The sequence below is a fragment of the Lagopus leucura genome, unplaced genomic scaffold (assembly GCF_019238085.1).
Source record: "Lagopus leucura isolate 7727_CA_CO unplaced genomic scaffold, USGS_WTPT01 Super-Scaffold_100004, whole genome shotgun sequence".
NCBI lineage: Eukaryota > Metazoa > Chordata > Aves > Galliformes > Phasianidae > Lagopus > Lagopus leucura.
In genome coordinates this window covers 63257953-63276193 of record NW_024962264.1, presented here as the reverse complement: position 1 = coordinate 63276193, position 18241 = coordinate 63257953, and the positions used below count along the sequence as shown (strand labels likewise).

Genomic DNA, 18241 nt, shown 5'->3' with positions numbered 1-18241 from the left:
ACAGTCTTTTCTAAGAAACAAAAACAGAGGAGATAGTGAAGTGCAGAGGTGTTTGGACGAAATTACCCAGGAACACAAAGAGAAGCTGCTTCTAATGCTAAGAGTTGCCTGATTTTTTTTCTTCTTTTATTTAAAAACACAGAACTGAATGTTAAAGAGGCAATGGTAGAAAGAAAAGCATAAACAGGTCTAGAAACTTGTGATGGGTGAACAAACACATCAACAACCTGTGAACTGTATTTGGACTAATTTTCTATCACTTATGTTTTGCAAGTCAGTAGGGACTGAAGCATCACTAACAGTCTCTTTGCCAGTTAAAGCAAATAAATCCTTTCGTTTTGATAAATACTATTTGAGAGAACTAAAACCTTAGCAATTTTGCTCTCAGAACTAAAAGTGTACCAGGAGAAACAGCTGTGGACCCAAATTCTGCTCTTCGCACAGATGTGACTTCAGAATAGCACTGCTACATTAAGCAGGAGTCTTTCCCCTGGAACATCAACTGTATCATAGCATGCGAAAAATATTCACTGATCTGTTCTTGAAGCAATGTTTGAAAATTTTTAATTTACGAATTCAAGGATTTTTCGTAGAATCACATAATCCTTACAGTTGGAAGGGGCCTTTAAAGGCCACCTACTCCAATTCTTCTGCAGTGAACAGGGGCATGCAAGATCAGGTTGCCTAGGGCCCAGCACAGCTTCACCACAAAAGTCTCTGAGGATGGGGCATCCACATCTCTGGGCAACCTGCACCAGTGCCTCACCACCCTCAATGTAAAAGACATTTTCCTTATATCCAACCCAAATCTACCCCCTTTTAAGCTTGAAACCATTTCCCCTCATCCTATCACCACAGATCCTGATAAAAAGCCTGTCCCCTTCTTTCCTGTAGTTCCCCTTTAGATACTGAAAGGCTGCTATTAGGTCACCTCAGAGCCTTTTTTTTTTTTTTTTTTTTTTTAAGCTTAGAGATAAATGTTTAGGACCACAATATAAGTTCCAAAGTATAGACGTTTGCTAGGACTTGGGGTACAAGGAGAACACAGGTTATGAAGAAATGTTACACTTTTATCAATGTAATAGGTTAATAAACCACCATTCTAGAACATATCATTGATAGAAAACTTGATTCAAATTTTACTTCAAGCATTTTCAGCCCTTTCCTAGTTTTAAAACAGATGTATAATCTTTTAAATGAGCTGAACTTCAATGGGGACATTTCCTAACTATATTTTCTTCCCTTCATTTAATACACAGTGTGGAAAGATTATACTGAAACAGTAAGAAATTACTATCAGGTCCTTTCCAGTTGATTCTTTCTTAAGTATAACATATGGACAATATAATATAACACATGAAAGGGTCTCTAGAGCTTGAAGAATGCAAGCAGCTAATCTAGCCTTGAGAAGAGCAACTTCTAAATTTTATACTTAGTTTAAGTGAAGAAATCCGTTTTAGACCACACATACAATTGAAAAGTAAATCCACTAGTATTTCCGGAATACAGCAACCCCAATCTCAGCAGTGATTAACGCAGCTAATTTGGTCTTACTTAAGTAAGAAATGTGCATCTTAAACAAAACCTGGAACATTGTCTAGTCATACCTAGAACTCAGCTCGTTACCAAACTTGCCAATGAATACATCATCCTCTGCAGCTTGACACCTGACTACCTGCCCTACAGCTTTATCAAGTCATATTTCTAAAAGAGAACGTCCTCTAAGCTATTAAGTAAACTGTCTCACAAGGGTAGAAGGACCAATGCTGTCAAACAGACTTTCAGCTAAGTGAAGTGGAAGCAAACCTGCTAGCTCAGTGAGTATTCCACAGAACGTAGTTCAATATTTTACTAGTATTTTTCCTGTAATTTCCCACTGAACTGGGGAAGTTAGTACAGATCAGTATTAAAGACAACTACAAATTAGTTTGATTTATCAAAAAATTACATGTCTGCAGCTGTTCCCTTCACACACACTAACTGAGGAAAGTAAAATCTCACCCGTGTCATTTTAAAAAAGTCTAAAGACGGCCTGTTCCATCGTACATCCTCCTCCCGTCTGCGCTTTAGCCGGCTCTTCTTTTCATTCAGAACACAAGGCTGAGAGCGGCACCTCAACAAGCCCTGACGTCGGCTGAGCTCGGGTGTGGAGGTGGGAGTGCTGTTGGCTGAAGGCAAAAGATTCCCAGTCTCCGTGATGTGCTCCTGGGAGAGGGAGAGGCGACGCCTTGGGTTAAAGTCACAGGGCCCTCCAGAATTCCAGCGTGTACTGGAGCTTGTGCTTCCCTCACTGCTGTCCACAAACCCGCTGCTGGCAGAGGAAGGTCTGGGTACTGGCGATGTGTTGAAGCTGGTGACGGTGAAGACGTTATTGAGGGACAGTATGTTTTGTGGCAGGCTGATGCTTGTGCTTCTCTGCAAGGTTGCACTTCCGTGACTGTTGCAGCGTTGCAAGGTTGCGCTGCCACCGCTGTTGCATCGTCTCTTTGACACGGGAGTCCAAACCTTCGAATTGCCAGGTTTCCAGGGTGAGCGACAGCGAGCCAGCTCATCTGGCTCCGAGAGGGACCTGCAGTGGCGTTTTGTGGGTGGTGCCAAGGGCTGACCCGAGTTTTCGTTGAGGTTTAACTCACTGATCCATCCTGACACCATGGACGTGCTGGAGGGCTCCTGCTGCCACTGCAAAGTGCCATTGGTGGCAGGGCCGGTGCTGAAGGGGCACACTGGGAAAGGGTAGGCAGAATTCCTGGCATCAGTCTGGATTGGACATCCCCCATTCAGAGCTTTCCAAGGACTGTCTTCTAGGAAAAAAAAAGATAGAGGTGATACATAAAGCAAGAAACCTTTTCCTTCCTATGTCTGGCTTAATGTAAAGTCATTACTCAGGCTTAGAAGAGAGCCATAGATACCCAGCTCCACATCAACATTTAAAAATACAATTATAAGGTAGATAGCTCCAAAACCATGAAGACCAAGTATTTCAGGGACAACTCCAGGCATTCCAGTACACATGTGAGTACCTAGTTAAGTCTTCTTGCTGTATATTGAAAGATAAGAGCTCTATTTCTTCTCTGTGAGCAACAGTAACAGATTCGTTATCTGCTTTTCTAGTGCACACCATACAACAGAAATTAAATCCTGCAGCAGTGAACCAAAAGTATAAAAGTGGATTAACAACCCTTGTGAAACCCTACCAAGGATTTCTATGTTATTTTTATTTAAAAGAGCAGGATAATCTGTTCATAGACAGCTGTCTCTCATTTGGCTGTAATATTTCTCCATTAAGAACACCTTACTATAGGAAAGTTTCAAAGAGATGGGTGTTCGCATTCCATGCTGTGAATAGCTTTAATTTAAATTGGAAACAGTATAAAGTTATTTTAGACTGCACCGTGTTTCCTTTTTTTCTTTTTGCTCAAATTCCAAGTATCAGAAAAAAAAGTCTTAATTCAATGCATTAAAATAGTGAGGATACCTTCAGAACCTCCTGCAAGTTTTACTGTGAATACAGACATAACGCATAGTGCACAACTTCTCATCTGAAGTGGCAATGCTGGGTTAAAAGAAGTCTGCCAGTGTAGGCTCTCACTCTTTTGTAAAGCATTTCTTTGAGAACATTCTGCACATTTTACAGCTGTTCCTCCACATTATACAATGAAATGTAAGAAGAACTACAGCAGACTTTGGATTTGCAAATTGAAAAGCAGTAAAACTGTTGGCCAGTTAGCAGTGCTTCATGCTTGGTTAGAAAATTTGCTAATTTAAACCAATTAGCCAAGGAAGCTTCACTTATCCCGGACTTAAAAGAATTATTTAAAATATCAAGGGGTTTTTTTTGTTTTTTTTTTCATCTAGACCTCTTTTAAGAGTCTAGAATATAGCCTAAATATTAAATACCTGTGTTTTCTTACAGTTAATTGTCCAAAAAGTGTTTTAGAAGTTTTGCAGGATAGCTTTAAAAATCCAAATACTTGTACATGTTCCATGCCCAAACTATGTCATGGATTATCCTGCTTATTTGGATCTTATTTAAAGAACACCCTATTGTCTCAAAATCATTTAACTGTGCAGACAGCTGGCCTATTCAAACAACATGTTTTATTAGAATTCCTCTGTCCTTCCTCCTCCATTCTTTCAAATGGGTACAACCACATACTGTGCTTTGCCTTGAGCACGTAAGCTCTTCAAGGCAGAGACCATCCATAATTCAATGCAAGTAAAATAGCCAGCACAATAGGATCCAGATACTGTTTGAAACTCCTTGCATCTATTGTAGGACAAATTTTTAGCTTGGTCTGGCTTGATTAAAAAAAAAAAAAAAAAAAAATCTTTAGGAAGCCTACTCCTACAATAGAAGATGTTTTAAAGTTCGCTGTGAAAAGAAAGTCAGAAGTTGCACATGTACTTTAATCATTCATATGCTATCAAAAAATACTGAGATAAAGTATTATTTCCCTTTGGAACCTCATACAAACCATGCACCACGATTCAAAGGGAATCATTGAGCAAGTAAGAACTACTCATGCTTTAAAACAACAGAACACACAGCGTTTCAAATCCATCCCTTAATAAAGCAGCATGACATTTCCCTATCAGTTAGCATGCTTTTGATTTTTGGTGATAAAGCTTACTCTTAACGGGATCAAGGGAATATTGATTAGGGAGGGGGAGCTAATGCACTCAAAGCACTGGACATGACTTATGGTTTGCACTGTATATTCTGTATGGCAAAGCCTGCAAAAAGGTGTGTAAAGAGGTTAGAGATTTCCTCTAGCAGATGAGATGTGCAGGATGAAAACCAGCATTGCTGAGCTTCTGTACACCGTAGTAGATAACATAAAAAGTGTTACCAGGGCTTTTACTATGCAAAGCAGATCACACGTACAAAACTAACAACCAGCTATTCCCAGTATTGTTCATAGACCAGCTTAAACCAGCAAGCTCTGCAACTGCATGCTCCATCCCCCTCACCTTATTTACAAAAGAAAGGCTGCTTGCTATACCAATTACCTCAGTAAAACACTGCTAAGGCTTCTGAAGAACTTACCGTTGATTTCGAAAGAGAACAAGCTGCCACTTTTGTTCAACTTCTCAGATGAGTACTGAAATCAATCAGAAAAACAGTTTTAACTGTGTGAAAGAACCAGCATACACCCCAAGGAAAACACACGCAATTTTCAGTTTCCCTCTATGTGCCCCTAACAACTTCCTTAAAGGAATTGGTTTTGCTGGGTATCTTGAAGAAATTCCTGAACAGCAGATCTTCCCGAATGAAAACTCTGAAGCTTAACTACTGGCAATATTAACTGATACACTGTTAAGTATCAAATTGTTGCAACGTCAGCCCATGCAAGTAAACTTCAGAATTACGAACGATCATTCACTCAACGAAAAAGCTTTGGTTCAATTCTCACTTCAGTGGCAACTGATTTACAATGTGACAACCACATTTCCATGCTCAATCTTAAGGCTAAATAGCAAAATACTTCAACTTAAATGAATGAGGAATAGCTTTAGATAAATTAAGCATACAAATCTTAAAGGTCTCCACTAGAAATTTCATATCCAACACAGGCTTTATTATTTTACATGTTCTTAAATACCAGCACAGCAAAATGTTTCCTTATTTCTTAAGGTCTATGAGTCATTAAAAAGTAAATCATGTCCAAAACTCATCTTTTGCATAGTTTTTGAATTCATACAGTTTATTGGCAATAGTTTATTAGTCTGAAACAATGTAAACCCCCTACTTAAAGTTTGTGTGCAAAGCCCTTCAGAATTTAAGATTAAGCTTTGTCAGTATCACCTGCGCAGTAATACAGGCCTGTCTATAAGTAAGGCAGTTTCTATTTCTTTAGTGAATTTCACCTAGGAAGAAATATCACTCCATGGCATTGTTAGAGTACAGGTTTCTCAGGCATATAGGATGCTGAACAGCAAGCTGCAAAGAGAGTACTTGTAAATAAAACGGCTTCAGGCCCCAGATCCCAAGGACCATTCTTTATTCCTCTACGACAACATCTCAGGATGGAGAGAAAGATTATTTTACATAAGAAGTGTTGCTCTTTTAAACTTGTTTTAGGGTACAGGCAAAAGACATCTGTACTGTACACAGACTTCCTTACCAGACAATTTTTTAAACAAACATCATTGGTCTACAAAGCTTTTGTTTCTTGCTTTATAGCAACACAACTGAATATCACTGATGCACTTCAATCCTTCAATTCCTCACCAAGCTATGGTAGTTTTCCCTTGGTGACTTTGTTTTGGAGGTAGGGAATGGATGAACTGCTGGAAAGGACAGACCACAATCAGATAGATTACTAACCTTACTTCATATCAAGGTCAGCATATGAGAGAAGCTATTTGCATCACCTATTTCCTTGCATCTACAAATGCATTTATAGCTTCCTATTCAAAGGGAAATTCTTTAAGCAGAAGAAGTTTGAAACTCCATCCAGCTTGCAACTGATGAGTCCTTCTCAGAAGATTTAAGCCAAACTTAAGAGCAAGAGCTATCACTCTCACTAGCTTGCCTTTCATAATTGTAGTTGTCAGTTACATCAAACACACTAATAAAGCTAGTATCAATAATCAATAATTTACTAAACAACTACTAAGATAACATACAGAACACAAGAGTACATTGAGATAACAGCAGCGGCTGTGTTTTATCCATCTCTGAAGGACAAAAAACTTAAACATAAGGTTACTCAAACTCCTTCCTCTCCAGTTTTCTCCAAATCCGATAACAGCATCAATTTATTAACTATCAATTTATAACTAAGGAAAATATATATTGGAATCAAGAGCCACATTGAAGTCTTAAAGCTAATTCATCTCAAGCCACATGCAAAAAGATAGTAATTATTATGGTTGTTTAAGAGATTATATACACAGGCTAAGATCTTGGATATGTAGAAGGATCAGAACCTCAAGGACAATCTAAATCACCAGGTTGCTATTTAGTTTTTGCAAACATTTGACCAAATGCATCTTTCGTAGGGTGCTCTGCACACATGCCTGTTTCATCTGTTACAGTCTAACCACCTTAGGAAGCCTAGCCCATAAAATAGAAACCACTCTACTGCATCTCTGACAGTTGAAAACAGCATTTTTGAAAGGGACTTGAAAAAACTGGACTACACATACATAGATTATCTGCACTACAGGGAATGGCTGCAGTGTTCTTAACAGCCATCAGTTCCACCCTTAGAGCTATTTCTGAGCAGCTTCTAGGGAAGTCAGTGCTCAGTTCTGTGAGATAAGCACATTACAGCTACAATTCATTCTCTGAAGTGATCATTTATACAGAATCCTGGAAAAAAAAAATCACAAAAAGTGTCAATTCTTTGGAGATTGAAACCAAAGGGCTCTAAGTGTGACATCTGATACTGAATGCAAGAGAAAGGAAAAAGGGCATTCAGTAAAATGCTTGATGCAGTGAAATAAGGGGGTGAAGAACCTCTCTTACATGTACTTGGGATTTCTGTAACTGAAACTAAAAGTATGTGGATGATTTACCTGTTAAGTGCATTATAATGATGTCTGTAAGTTCAAACTTGAGTAGAACCTGTAAAGCTGTAAATTGTTTATTGCAGTTAGGATCCTTTTTATCTATAGAGAACATGGCAGATGTCCCACTAGGTTTACTGCAACAAAGCCCTGAACCAGTTTATCAGCTCTCCTGTACTGCCTACATACACTGCTTTCCTCCAGTCAGCCCTTTCATAGGAAGAACTACCTGAAGCTTCCTGAGCGAAGAGTCTTGTTATTATTTTACGATTTTACTGGAAAAAAGATAAGCAGAGTTTACAAAGCAATGGGGAAGTCTGCTAAGTTCTGTGTGAAGGACGTTTTCTTTAAATAAGGTCAAGTTATTCAATCAGGTCTTTTTCCTGATAGACTCCAGACCTCAAGCATGTCCATCTGCCAACTACTGCTTTTTCAACAAATGCTTAAAGAAAAACAAGAAAACATGTATTTTTACCCTAAAAAGCACATTTCTTAATCCTCACAATCTTAAAATTAACTTGTCAATGCATTTTCTCCAATTCTTAAGTACATTTGGAACTCCTCCAATTAGTTGGCTCTCTTCCCAAACCACAGGAAAGCCAGAGTTTACTATTCAAGTCCTAATTTAACTACCACCATGTAAGTGTGACGTCCATAGTTTGAATAAGTCCCCAAATCAGACTTTCATTTCTACCAAACACCTTCTAATTATGACTAGCTAGAAAACAGCATGGAAAAGCGTTTCATCTGTTATCAGCACATGAAGAAGTGATCAAGCCACATTTTAGACTTGGCCCTCAAGTCTTTCTACCAGTGGCTTTTCATCCAAAGCCAAGACATTCTCAACTATATTTGAAAAGTCATGGGAGTAAGCTCAAGTCCCTGCTGACTGGAAAAAGGCAGTATAACACATATTTTTAAGAAGGGTAGAAAGGGTAATCCAAGGAACTACTGACCAAGCTAGCCTCACCACAGTGCCAGGGAAGAACATGAAGCAGATCCTCCTGGCAGATATGCTAAGGCATATGGAAGAAAGGGGAATGTTACAGGATAACTAGCACAGCTTCACCAAGGGCAGATACTACATGACCAACCTTGTAGTTTTATGCTGGTGTGACTGCATCAGTGAACAAGAGAACAGCTGTTTATATCATCTACGTGGACCTGAGTACAGCTTTTGACACAGTTCTCTATAACATCCCTCACTCCAAACTGCACAAATATGAATTTGAAGGGTGGATTGTTTGACAGACAAAGAGCTGGTTGTGAGATCATACCCAGTGAGGGATGGTCAATGGCTGAATGTCAGGATGAAGATCAGCGATAAGTGGTATCCCTCAAGAGTCAGTATTGACTCTGGTGCTCTTTAACATCTTCATCAGTGACATCAACAGTGGAATCAAGCACACCCTCAGCAAGTTTGCAGATGATACCAAGCTGTGCCGTGCAATTCACATGCTCAAGGGATGAGATGCTATTCAGAGAGACTTACAGTCTCGAGCAGCAAGCCCAGTTGTCTTGCACCTGGATTGCCACAACCCCCACTGAGATGGAAGAACATAAGGCTCAACCACAGCTCTACCAAAAAGGGCTTGCGGGGTACTAGTGAAAGCTGGACATGAGACAGCAATGTGCCCCTGAAGATCAGAAAGCCAACTCTGTCTTGAGTTACACTATTCCCAGAAGAATAGTGGTCAGGGAGACCTCAGAACACTGCTTGAAGAACACCTCGCTTCTGAGATGGCCAACAAACTATTCTACTGTTCTACTTTGAGCTACAATGGTCACCTGAGATAAAAGTTCAGGATAACCTAACGCCCTAATCAAATCCCTTTCTGCTTCTACAGAAGGAAAAACAATCATGTTTCTTTCAACTCCCACAAAGGCAGGTGCAGCATGAGACTGTGTGACATAACTGATAAAATGTGTTATAGTAGCTTGGAAAATTACTATGTTGGTTAACAGAGCAGTAAGAGAAGCTACAGATGATGTACTACAACATACTTAGACAAAAGCAAAGAAATATAATTTGTCATTGTACAGGTTACACTAATGAAGAAGTACATTATATCCTGTATATGTTATCTTTATATAGAATGGTAGCCATAAGGTAAACGTTCTTTACTATGAGAGTGGTGAGGTGCTGCAACAGCTGCCCAGAGAGGCTGTGGACGCCCCATCCCTGGAGGCGTTCAAGGCCAGGTTGGATGGGGCCCTGGCAGCCTGGTCTGGTATTAAATGGGGAGGTTGGTGGCCCAGTCTATGGTGGGGGGCGTTGGAGATTCATGATCCTTGAGGTCCCTTCCAACCAAGGCCATTCTGCAATTCTACAAACTGCTTTCAAAGAGCCATTCCTTTTTCTTTTACAGCCCTAACGTATGATCTGTATGACTTTTCCTTTTTCCCTGCTAGCTGAATACATGTGGTTTTGTTCTTCAGGCTGGTAGATACCTGGGAAAGGCAAGTTTTTATTCTCTGCATGAGCTAGTAAAATATTTTATACAACTAGAAGAGAATTATTCTCTCACAAAGTCTTAACTCATAATGAAAATTCATCTGTAACAGTACCTTTTTCTTCCCTCAAAAATATATGGGAAGAGAGCCATGCCAGAGCCTGAGAAGTCACTCTGATGAGGATGAATAAGAACATGTTCAAATGAAACAACCCCCTTCCTCCAAAACACACTGCTCACTTCCACCCAAGTCAAAGTAGTTCTAATGGCTCTTTCTTGATATTAACTCTCTACAGAATCATTTTCATGTTCTTCATATTGTGGAGAAAAAAAAAAAAAAAAACAATTCATAGTTCTAACCGCTCAAACTGTAACAAATTCTGATCAGCTACCCACAAAAATCTAGAAACTGCTCAAAAAACTACCCACGAATGAAGTAATTCCTCCAGAAACAAAGAAGTAAAAGCAAAATGGTAAGAAAATCACTCTTAATATCTATAGGAAAAAAAAAAGTAATTGAAAAGCTTGAATAAAGGAAATTAAGAGAGCTTTTTAAAAAGCATATTCCACACTGCTACATGGGTTCAACAATTAAGCAGGTGTTTTATAAAATATATTTTCCTGTTGACTACACTGACCAACTCAAACTTGTACTTTTATGGAATTGTAATCCAACTCAGAGGCCAGCAAACATTGCTTTGCTTAGGAAAACTTAAACAGGACAAACTTCCTGAACAGCTTCTACACTCCTATGTTTATGATTGAAAAAGCCTGAAGTCTTCTGGGGGGTATTTAAAGGTCTCTGAGACTACTAGAAGCTAAATGCTTGAAGAAATCCTAGCAGGCTCCCAAAGTTCACATCTAGACTTCACTTCAGGGTCAGCATAAAATAGCTAGGGAAAAGAGGAAATGTTGGTTTATCTACTTATGCCAAGACATGCAATTATGCAGATGCACTGTGAGCAGGATCATGAAACCGATAAGACAACATTAATCCAGGCAAGAGAGGTTAGCTGTGATCCTGTCAGCTCATGAGATGATTCACTGCATGGTCCCACAAACTTCTGCCAGCACACGTGAAGGAAAGTGCAGGCAAGACTATTTAAGAACTGTTTCTGCTATTAACAACAGCAATTTGAAAACAGAACATTAAAATGAACTTACCAAAAAGTCTACAAAATATGCTACAGTTGAGTTATGGTGGAGGGAGTTGAATCACTCTTCTTCCTTACTAAAATTTTAAACCCTTGAAAGTGAAAAAGTGTACTCTGACCATTATTAGATTGAAATTTTATTCAGGAAGCCATCACTGATTCTGTGAATCCTTTTAAGGGACGGAGCAAGCTAGTTTGTACCTTTCTTCCCACTTGCTTATTCTTCATTTCTACACCTCACCCCATCATTTCCACACTTCAAGCTGTCACTGTCCATAGACAGAACTTATCCCTGACCTCAGAACCCATCTTCCTTCAAGGAGTAGAACATTTACATAACCAATTACTTGATGGTTCAAAGGGGGGAGGAAGGAAGGAGATCTATGCCCCGACAGGACATTGTTTGTCATTTTTATTTTCACACCAGTAATTCTTCTCCTTGTTTCATTTTAAAGACAGATAAGTAAAATAAGAAAACAACAGGAGAGTGGTGGAATCACATTGTGAAAGTATTCTTGCATAAAGTCCACGCAGTGTAAAAATAGCAGTACATCCTCCTCTGCTCTAACAAGTCCATGGTCCAAAAGCTACAGTGACCACCAGTAAAAGGAGGTCTCAATTCCTAAAGTTCTGCAAATTTAAGTGGCTCAAACTACGAATTATAAGCTGCCCACTACATTTTAGCAGCACTACTATTACAGAATCACAGAATCACAGAATTGTAGGGGTTGGAAGGGACCTCCAGAGACCATCGAGTCCAACCCCCCTGCCAAAGCAGGTTCCCTACAATAGGTCGCACAGGTAGGCATCCAGGCAGGTCTTGAACATCTCCAGAGAAGGAGACTCCACCACCTCCCTGGGCAGCCTGTTCCAGTGCTCCGTCACCTCACTGTAAAGAAGTTCTTGCACATGTTTGTGCAGAACTTCCTATGCTGCAGTTTCCAGCCGTTTCCCCTTGTCCTGTCTCCACTCACCACTGAAAAGAGTCCGGCCTCGCCATTCTGCCCCCCACACCTTAGGTATTTATAGACCTGGATCAGGTCCCCTCTCAGTCTCCTTTTTCTCAAGGCTGAACAGACCCAGTTCACTCAGCCTTTCCTCATAGGGGAGATGCTCCAGGCCCTTCACCATCTTCGTGGCCCTCCGCTGGACTCTTTCCAAGAGATCCCTGTCTTTTTTGTACTGGGGAGCCCAGAACTGGACGCAGTACTCCAGATGAGGCCTTACCAGGGCAGAGTAGAGGGGGAGGATCACCTCCTTTGACCTGCTGGCTACGCTCTTTTTAATGCACCCCAGTAAGCCATTGGCCTTTTTGGCCACAAGGGCACACTGCTGGCTCATGGCCAACCTGTCGTCCACCAGGACACCCAGGTCCCTTTCTGCAGAGCTCCCCTCCAGCAGGTCATCCCCCAACCTGTACTGGTGCATGGAATTATTCCTCCCCAGATGCAAGACTCTACACTTGCTTTTGTTAAACCTCATCCGGTTTTTTTCTGCCCAGCTCTCCAGCCTATCCAGGTCTTATTATCTTACTATTAACTGCAGGTCATCATTTTCCCACATCTAGGCCTGCAGTTTAACTAGAAGTGACACAAGATTGCCACTTCATGATGAAAGCAGATTCCCCTACAAAATGCCCATCCCAAGTGCTTCAACATGCTAGCTGAAATAAATGCAAACTAAGTATTTCTATTTTGAGATATCCTGTTTCCCACATTTTACATACGCCTTTCAAGAACTGCACATATTTCAGGTGGGGATTCAAAACCATGCAAATTATTAGAAGACCTCTAAAGGGGGCTGTTCAAGTTTAAAAAATAAATATTAAAAATAGTGCATACTACTAGGTATCTTTTTTATCAGGTTGCATGTGTGTAAAACACCTGTGATTGCAAAGAAATGTGGAGGAGTAAAGCACTTCACATATAAGAATTAGAGGTATTTATGCACAAGCTCCACTGTCTGTGACTGACCAGGTTCGTACTTGTGAAGTATATAAGGAAGCTGTTCTGTTACTGAAGTACAGGTTACAACGCAGGAAGAAGTCTTACTGCTAAAAGTAACTGAACATGCCTCAGGTTCAATGCTTGCATTACTTAATAATTAAATAACAGAAGCAGAGTTTAACAGTACTTTGACATTTAGTCATTAATTTCCCCTCCCACCCCCTGCTCCATTAGTACCCTAGAATTTCATCTGTAGAATTGCAATTAAAGTCAATGAAACAAAGCTGCTGCAGTGCTATACTGCTTTGCATTAAAGCACAGTATGTATCAGGTGGGCACCCAAGATCAACAGGAGATTAACATGAGACCCCTTTTCTTTAACTCTCTCTGGAGTAAAGTGAATCTAATCTCACAAATCAGATGTGAAGATAATAGATTCCTTAGTCTGAATATCATACCTGAATTGCCCACAGGCAATAAACAGAAATAAACACTAAATATTACAGAGCTTTTCCAAGCACACCAGACACCTGACACATTGATAAAGCAAGGATCTACTGACATAGATCAACAAGCCAATGATCAGGAATCTTACTTTCAGTTCAGTAGATGGTTATCTTCTTTTCCTCATGCTGACAGCTACCAACAAGTGGCTACTGATATTTATAACTAAACAGCAGTCAGATATCTAGCACATACAAAGCAAAGAAAGTTTCAGATACCAGTATCTGAGATTTTGTTGGAGAAAAAAAGAATACTAAGAAGCCTTGATAGTTCTTTTTCTGTCATTAGTATATAGGCTTTCAACTATTTAAGTGAAAACAGAGGTTAAACGATAATTGCAATAAGAAATTATCTTCTTAAATCAACCACACAAAATTCGCAATGCTTTCCCCCTTAGAACCTCAATCCACATGACAAGGCAGTCTGGCTGGCCTACACTCTTGAACATGGTTTTGCGTTGCTTTTGATTACAAGGTATTTTCATATTTACACAGTTTTGATATATCCTTACCAGATTAATATTGTACGTTTTACACGTCAGATCATCCAAGCTCTGGTTCTGCAGCTTTTCTGTTATTAGTGTTACCATTGTAGTTGTTCCTTTTCTACTGCTCACACAGAAGTGTTGGAGGCTCTCAGGTGTCTTGTTTCAACAATCACAAGCCATTTCTGTTTTGGTTTAAAGTCTTGAGATTTATGCTTCCATCTTACTGCCAAAGTTTATTTCCAAATGCTGTCAGCGTTTCATGTCTGCTTTTCTGTAAAACTGAGACAGAAAAAGGAAGAAGTCAGAAACATTATTGCATACATCATAATTAGAATTGTCACAACATGACTTGTTTGGACCAGGAAGATGTGAGCACGTCCTGCATTTAAACTGCTACACTGAAAATGTATCCAGGTGTACTACAACAGCCTATGAAACATGCAGCTACATGCCATACTCCTGTATGTTCAGCAACAGTTACACCATTTTGTTTCATCGCTAAACCCTTCTTAAAAGAAGAGTGGACCAGTGGAGAGCACTAACCACTTTCCAAACCCTCAGCTACTTTTAATGCATTCCTGTGGTTTTTGTTGTTTTTCTTTTGAAGGCTATGTAATTGCTGTCTGTCAGCAAACATCAGATCTTAACCTGGTAAGCAGGAGATAACCATACATGTAAAAACATCACTGACAAAAGCTTAGACGTTTGTATTCTGTGAGCAATCATTTGGATCAAGGGCAGATTTGCTCTCTGCCTCCTCTCCTAAGTGTAGAATCATAGGATCTCTAGCTTTCTTCCCATCAGTAAGCTTTAACTGCTACAGTTCATTCCTCACTGTCTTTCCAACACTTGTGGTATAAGCTTGTTGCTTATACCACAGCAAGTCACTTTCTTCTTCCTTAATTTCACCTAACTCCTCAACAATTCGCAGAGAAAAATGTATTTATTTTCCTTCTTCTATCACAAAGTCATTTAGGTTCAACATGATTCTCAAATCAGCTTCCAATTTTCAAAAGCAAGTTTGCATCAACAGCAATCACAGTTTCTCCATACTACTTCCATGGAACTTCTTTCAGTAACTCTGCCTTACTGGCTTAATCAAAACATCCTTACTAAACTCCTGCTGATGATCCACTACTGGGTGCACTAACCACACTCTTGCTTTTATAACTGAGAAGCGCTGAGTATATATTCCACGACTGTAGCTACCCTTCACAGAATTAAAAATTAAAGTCAAGACATAAGCACTACCAAATTCAAACAAAGCAAAACAAACAAACAAAAAACTTGAGGAAAGAACACAGCCAACTTATATACCAGAATTTTATTTTCATTTGCTAGATTTTAAAATTCATGGTGAAAACAAGTGGCAGAAAAACCACCGAAAATTTGTTTGCGTGAAATACTCCATCCTTTCCACAATGTTCTTATCAGCTGTTTAAGTTAGCAGTAGTAGCAAGAGAAAAGTCACTTGAGTCCGTGACTAAAGTTAAACCCACTTAAAACTTTAAGGTATTAATTGCCTTGTGCAGTTACCTTTGAAACCTGTTACCTATTTGTTAGCTCAAATATGATTTCATATGCTGGTCATGCACTATGTCACCTTCACAGACACCCGTTTTGCCAGGCTCCTAATTAGGCTGAGAGGTGCCAAAAACCCTAGCTTCTGACCATCCCTTCATCTCCATCCTCCTATCTAGTTTTATTTGCAACAAGGCAATGCTTACATCAATATATAGTGTTACACAGGCATCTGGATATGTGGAGACATTTTACTGTGTGCCCTATCTTCCAGGAAAGCACCCAAAGATTTGAAATATTTACCATTTCTTGTTCTGAAATCACACCAAGTCAAATATCAATAGTGTTCAAGTTCATATGTTCACTGGTAAAGGTTACAGAAACCCTTTCCAAAGTAAGCATCTGCCATGGAAAGAGTGATTCATGAAATAGTGAGCAAGTTTAAGGGCAAATGTGAACTGAGTATTATGTGAAGTAGCATGCTCAAGTGTACTGTAATGTAAAGGGACATCTACATCCCTTCTAGCCCTGGCAAAGTTGGAACTAGATCTAGAAAACCAGAACACAAGTAAAAAAAACTGACTGGATGGTGTAAGTCATCCATACTCTGCCTAAAAACATTATGAAAACAAAGGACCTACTAACCAGCACAAAGACTTTCAGATTATTTTGAGGATTAAGATTTCTGCAGCTAAGAGGCTACTATTAAGAAACAGCTGAAAAGTTCAGCAGGTGCTTAATTACTAAGCTTAAGGCTTTTGAGTTTTTGGTTTTTTTTTCCTCCCACAAATAGAAGAAAACAAATCCAATAAGGTTATGGGGGAAAAAAAAAAAAGATGAGCTGCAAGGTTCTAATCTGTAATCATTTAGCTATAGAATGTATTCGTATTTTGCTTAGTCTTCTAATCTTCAAATGCTTCAATGGAAAATTTTAAGTGCGCCTAGCACAAAGAAGAAACTAGAAAGGCATTCGTTTTTAGTTAATGGACCAATACATTCAGGTACACGAGAGGATAATGGGGAGGCACAGCACTTTCACAATCAAACTGAACCACACAACAATCATCCATTTAAACCTTACCTGAAGTTGAAAGTAATACTTCAGTTACAACCATTTAAGCAGTCTCTAATCACGTGCAACTCAAATCTATCTGGTACCACAAGCAAAGTGGAAATTCCAAGAGAGTGTTTCTCATGTTGCCAATTCAGCTATTAGCAGTTTATTTTTTTCAGATGAGACATCAAAAAAGCTCTGCTGCTCTCCACATCAGCAAATTCCATTTCTTAGAACCAAGCATGAAGAATGAGTTTTAGTTCAGACCAGAAGGATGCTTTGGGAGGGAATTCCCTCATCCTCTTTCAGCAAACTTTACCTCACATCACAGACCAGCCTCACCCAGAAGTAATCCACTCTGACAATCTGCCACGTAGATTCTCCTCTAATTAGGAATTAGATCCCCCACCCCGTTCCAAAGCAAGGCCTGAACATGCCTAGCTCCTCTTCTCCAATCCATACTCCTATGCTACTAAAATCCAGCAGCACACAGCCAGCTGAAATCAGCCCTGCATCTCAGCACCTTCACTCAGTGACAGAAGTCCCAGCTGCCATGAGCTGAGCTACTCATGCTCTGCAAGGAATTACTTCTCTCGTCTTTCCTAATTCACACTGGCCATTAGAAAATGGGAGGTTTCTAAGAGTCACTCCAGCTTCTCTGTGCAGTTGTCACTTTAAGACTTCACCAATATGTCCATACTACAGAATTTTTTAAGTCTTACGAGATCTTGTCTCTCAATGTCACCTAAAAGGAAGTTTCACAGGTTACAAAAACTCTCCATGATATTTTCACTTTTTTTTGTAGTCTTCATTTGCTTCACGATCCTCTGCTGCAGTATGTGCTTAAGGTACCCATATAAATGTTAAAGTCTATGTACTTCTTCCTAATACCTTCTTTCTAGAGTTGTTTCAAGGCAAGTGACTTTCTCTTCCAATCACTCTTCACTCTCATCAAGCTGAATGCCCCTCTTACTGCTTGGTGCTTCAAACTAATTGGATTTTCAGTCACAGGAACCCTTTGGCCATCCTTGTTAGGATGGATTCTGCTGCATTTGCATGATTTCAGCAGCCTCACAGTAGGGCTCTTCGTGCCACTAAGTTCTGACTACTGCTGCAACCACATGCCCTATGCAAGCCACAAGCATATCCCAAAGATACACATCTTTGCTGTCACGAAGGCTCCACAGTCTGTCTGAACTTGCCTTGCTCAGCTGCTGAGATCTCCAAACCTGAAGAAAACAATATCTCTTGGAGATCCAAGTTTGGTGAGGTCCTAAAAGATTAGGGCCATCTTTCCCTTAGCACTCCATCCTTTATGAAGCCTGATAAGGTCCAAGTGAGAAAGCTGAGGCATCCAAGATAAACACGCATAACAAAAGATGTTAAAGTCTTTGTGCTGGGAGACACTTAATCTTGCTATGATCTCCTTAAACTAGGAGGTGGGGGGTAAAGAAGCTATTTTTATTGCTGAAAGACAGACTAATGAAAAGGAATAACTTAAGTGGGATACAAAAAAACCTCCAAGGAACTCCAAACGCAACAGCAAGCCAAAGCTAACATTCCTCACTGATGGAGAATGCGCTGTGATGGATATCAGTCTCACCATC

At 39.8% G+C, this 18241-nt stretch overlaps 1 protein-coding gene across 4 annotated transcripts in view; it reads right to left on the bottom strand.

Moving 5' to 3' along the window:
• Positions 1-1842: 1842 nt before the first annotated feature.
• The window catches only part of LOC122180201 (protein FAM53A), a 31411-nt gene continuing 15012 nt past the window's right edge, over positions 1843-18241 (bottom strand). For 3 of the 4 annotated variants that reach the window (XM_042871733.1, XM_042871734.1, XM_042871735.1), the window contains exons 2-4: positions 14084-14338; positions 5048-5102; positions 1846-2801 (exon numbers count right to left, since the gene is read on the bottom strand). In XM_042871733.1, coding sequence (XP_042727667.1) covers positions 1945-2801; positions 5048-5102; positions 14084-14161 — 990 coding nt within the window. In that variant the 5' untranslated portion in view covers positions 14162-14338 and the 3' untranslated portion in view covers positions 1846-1944. Of the gene's footprint in view, positions 2802-5047; positions 5103-14083; positions 14339-18241 lie in introns of all 4 variants that reach the window. The other variant, XM_042871736.1, reaches the window with a different exon arrangement.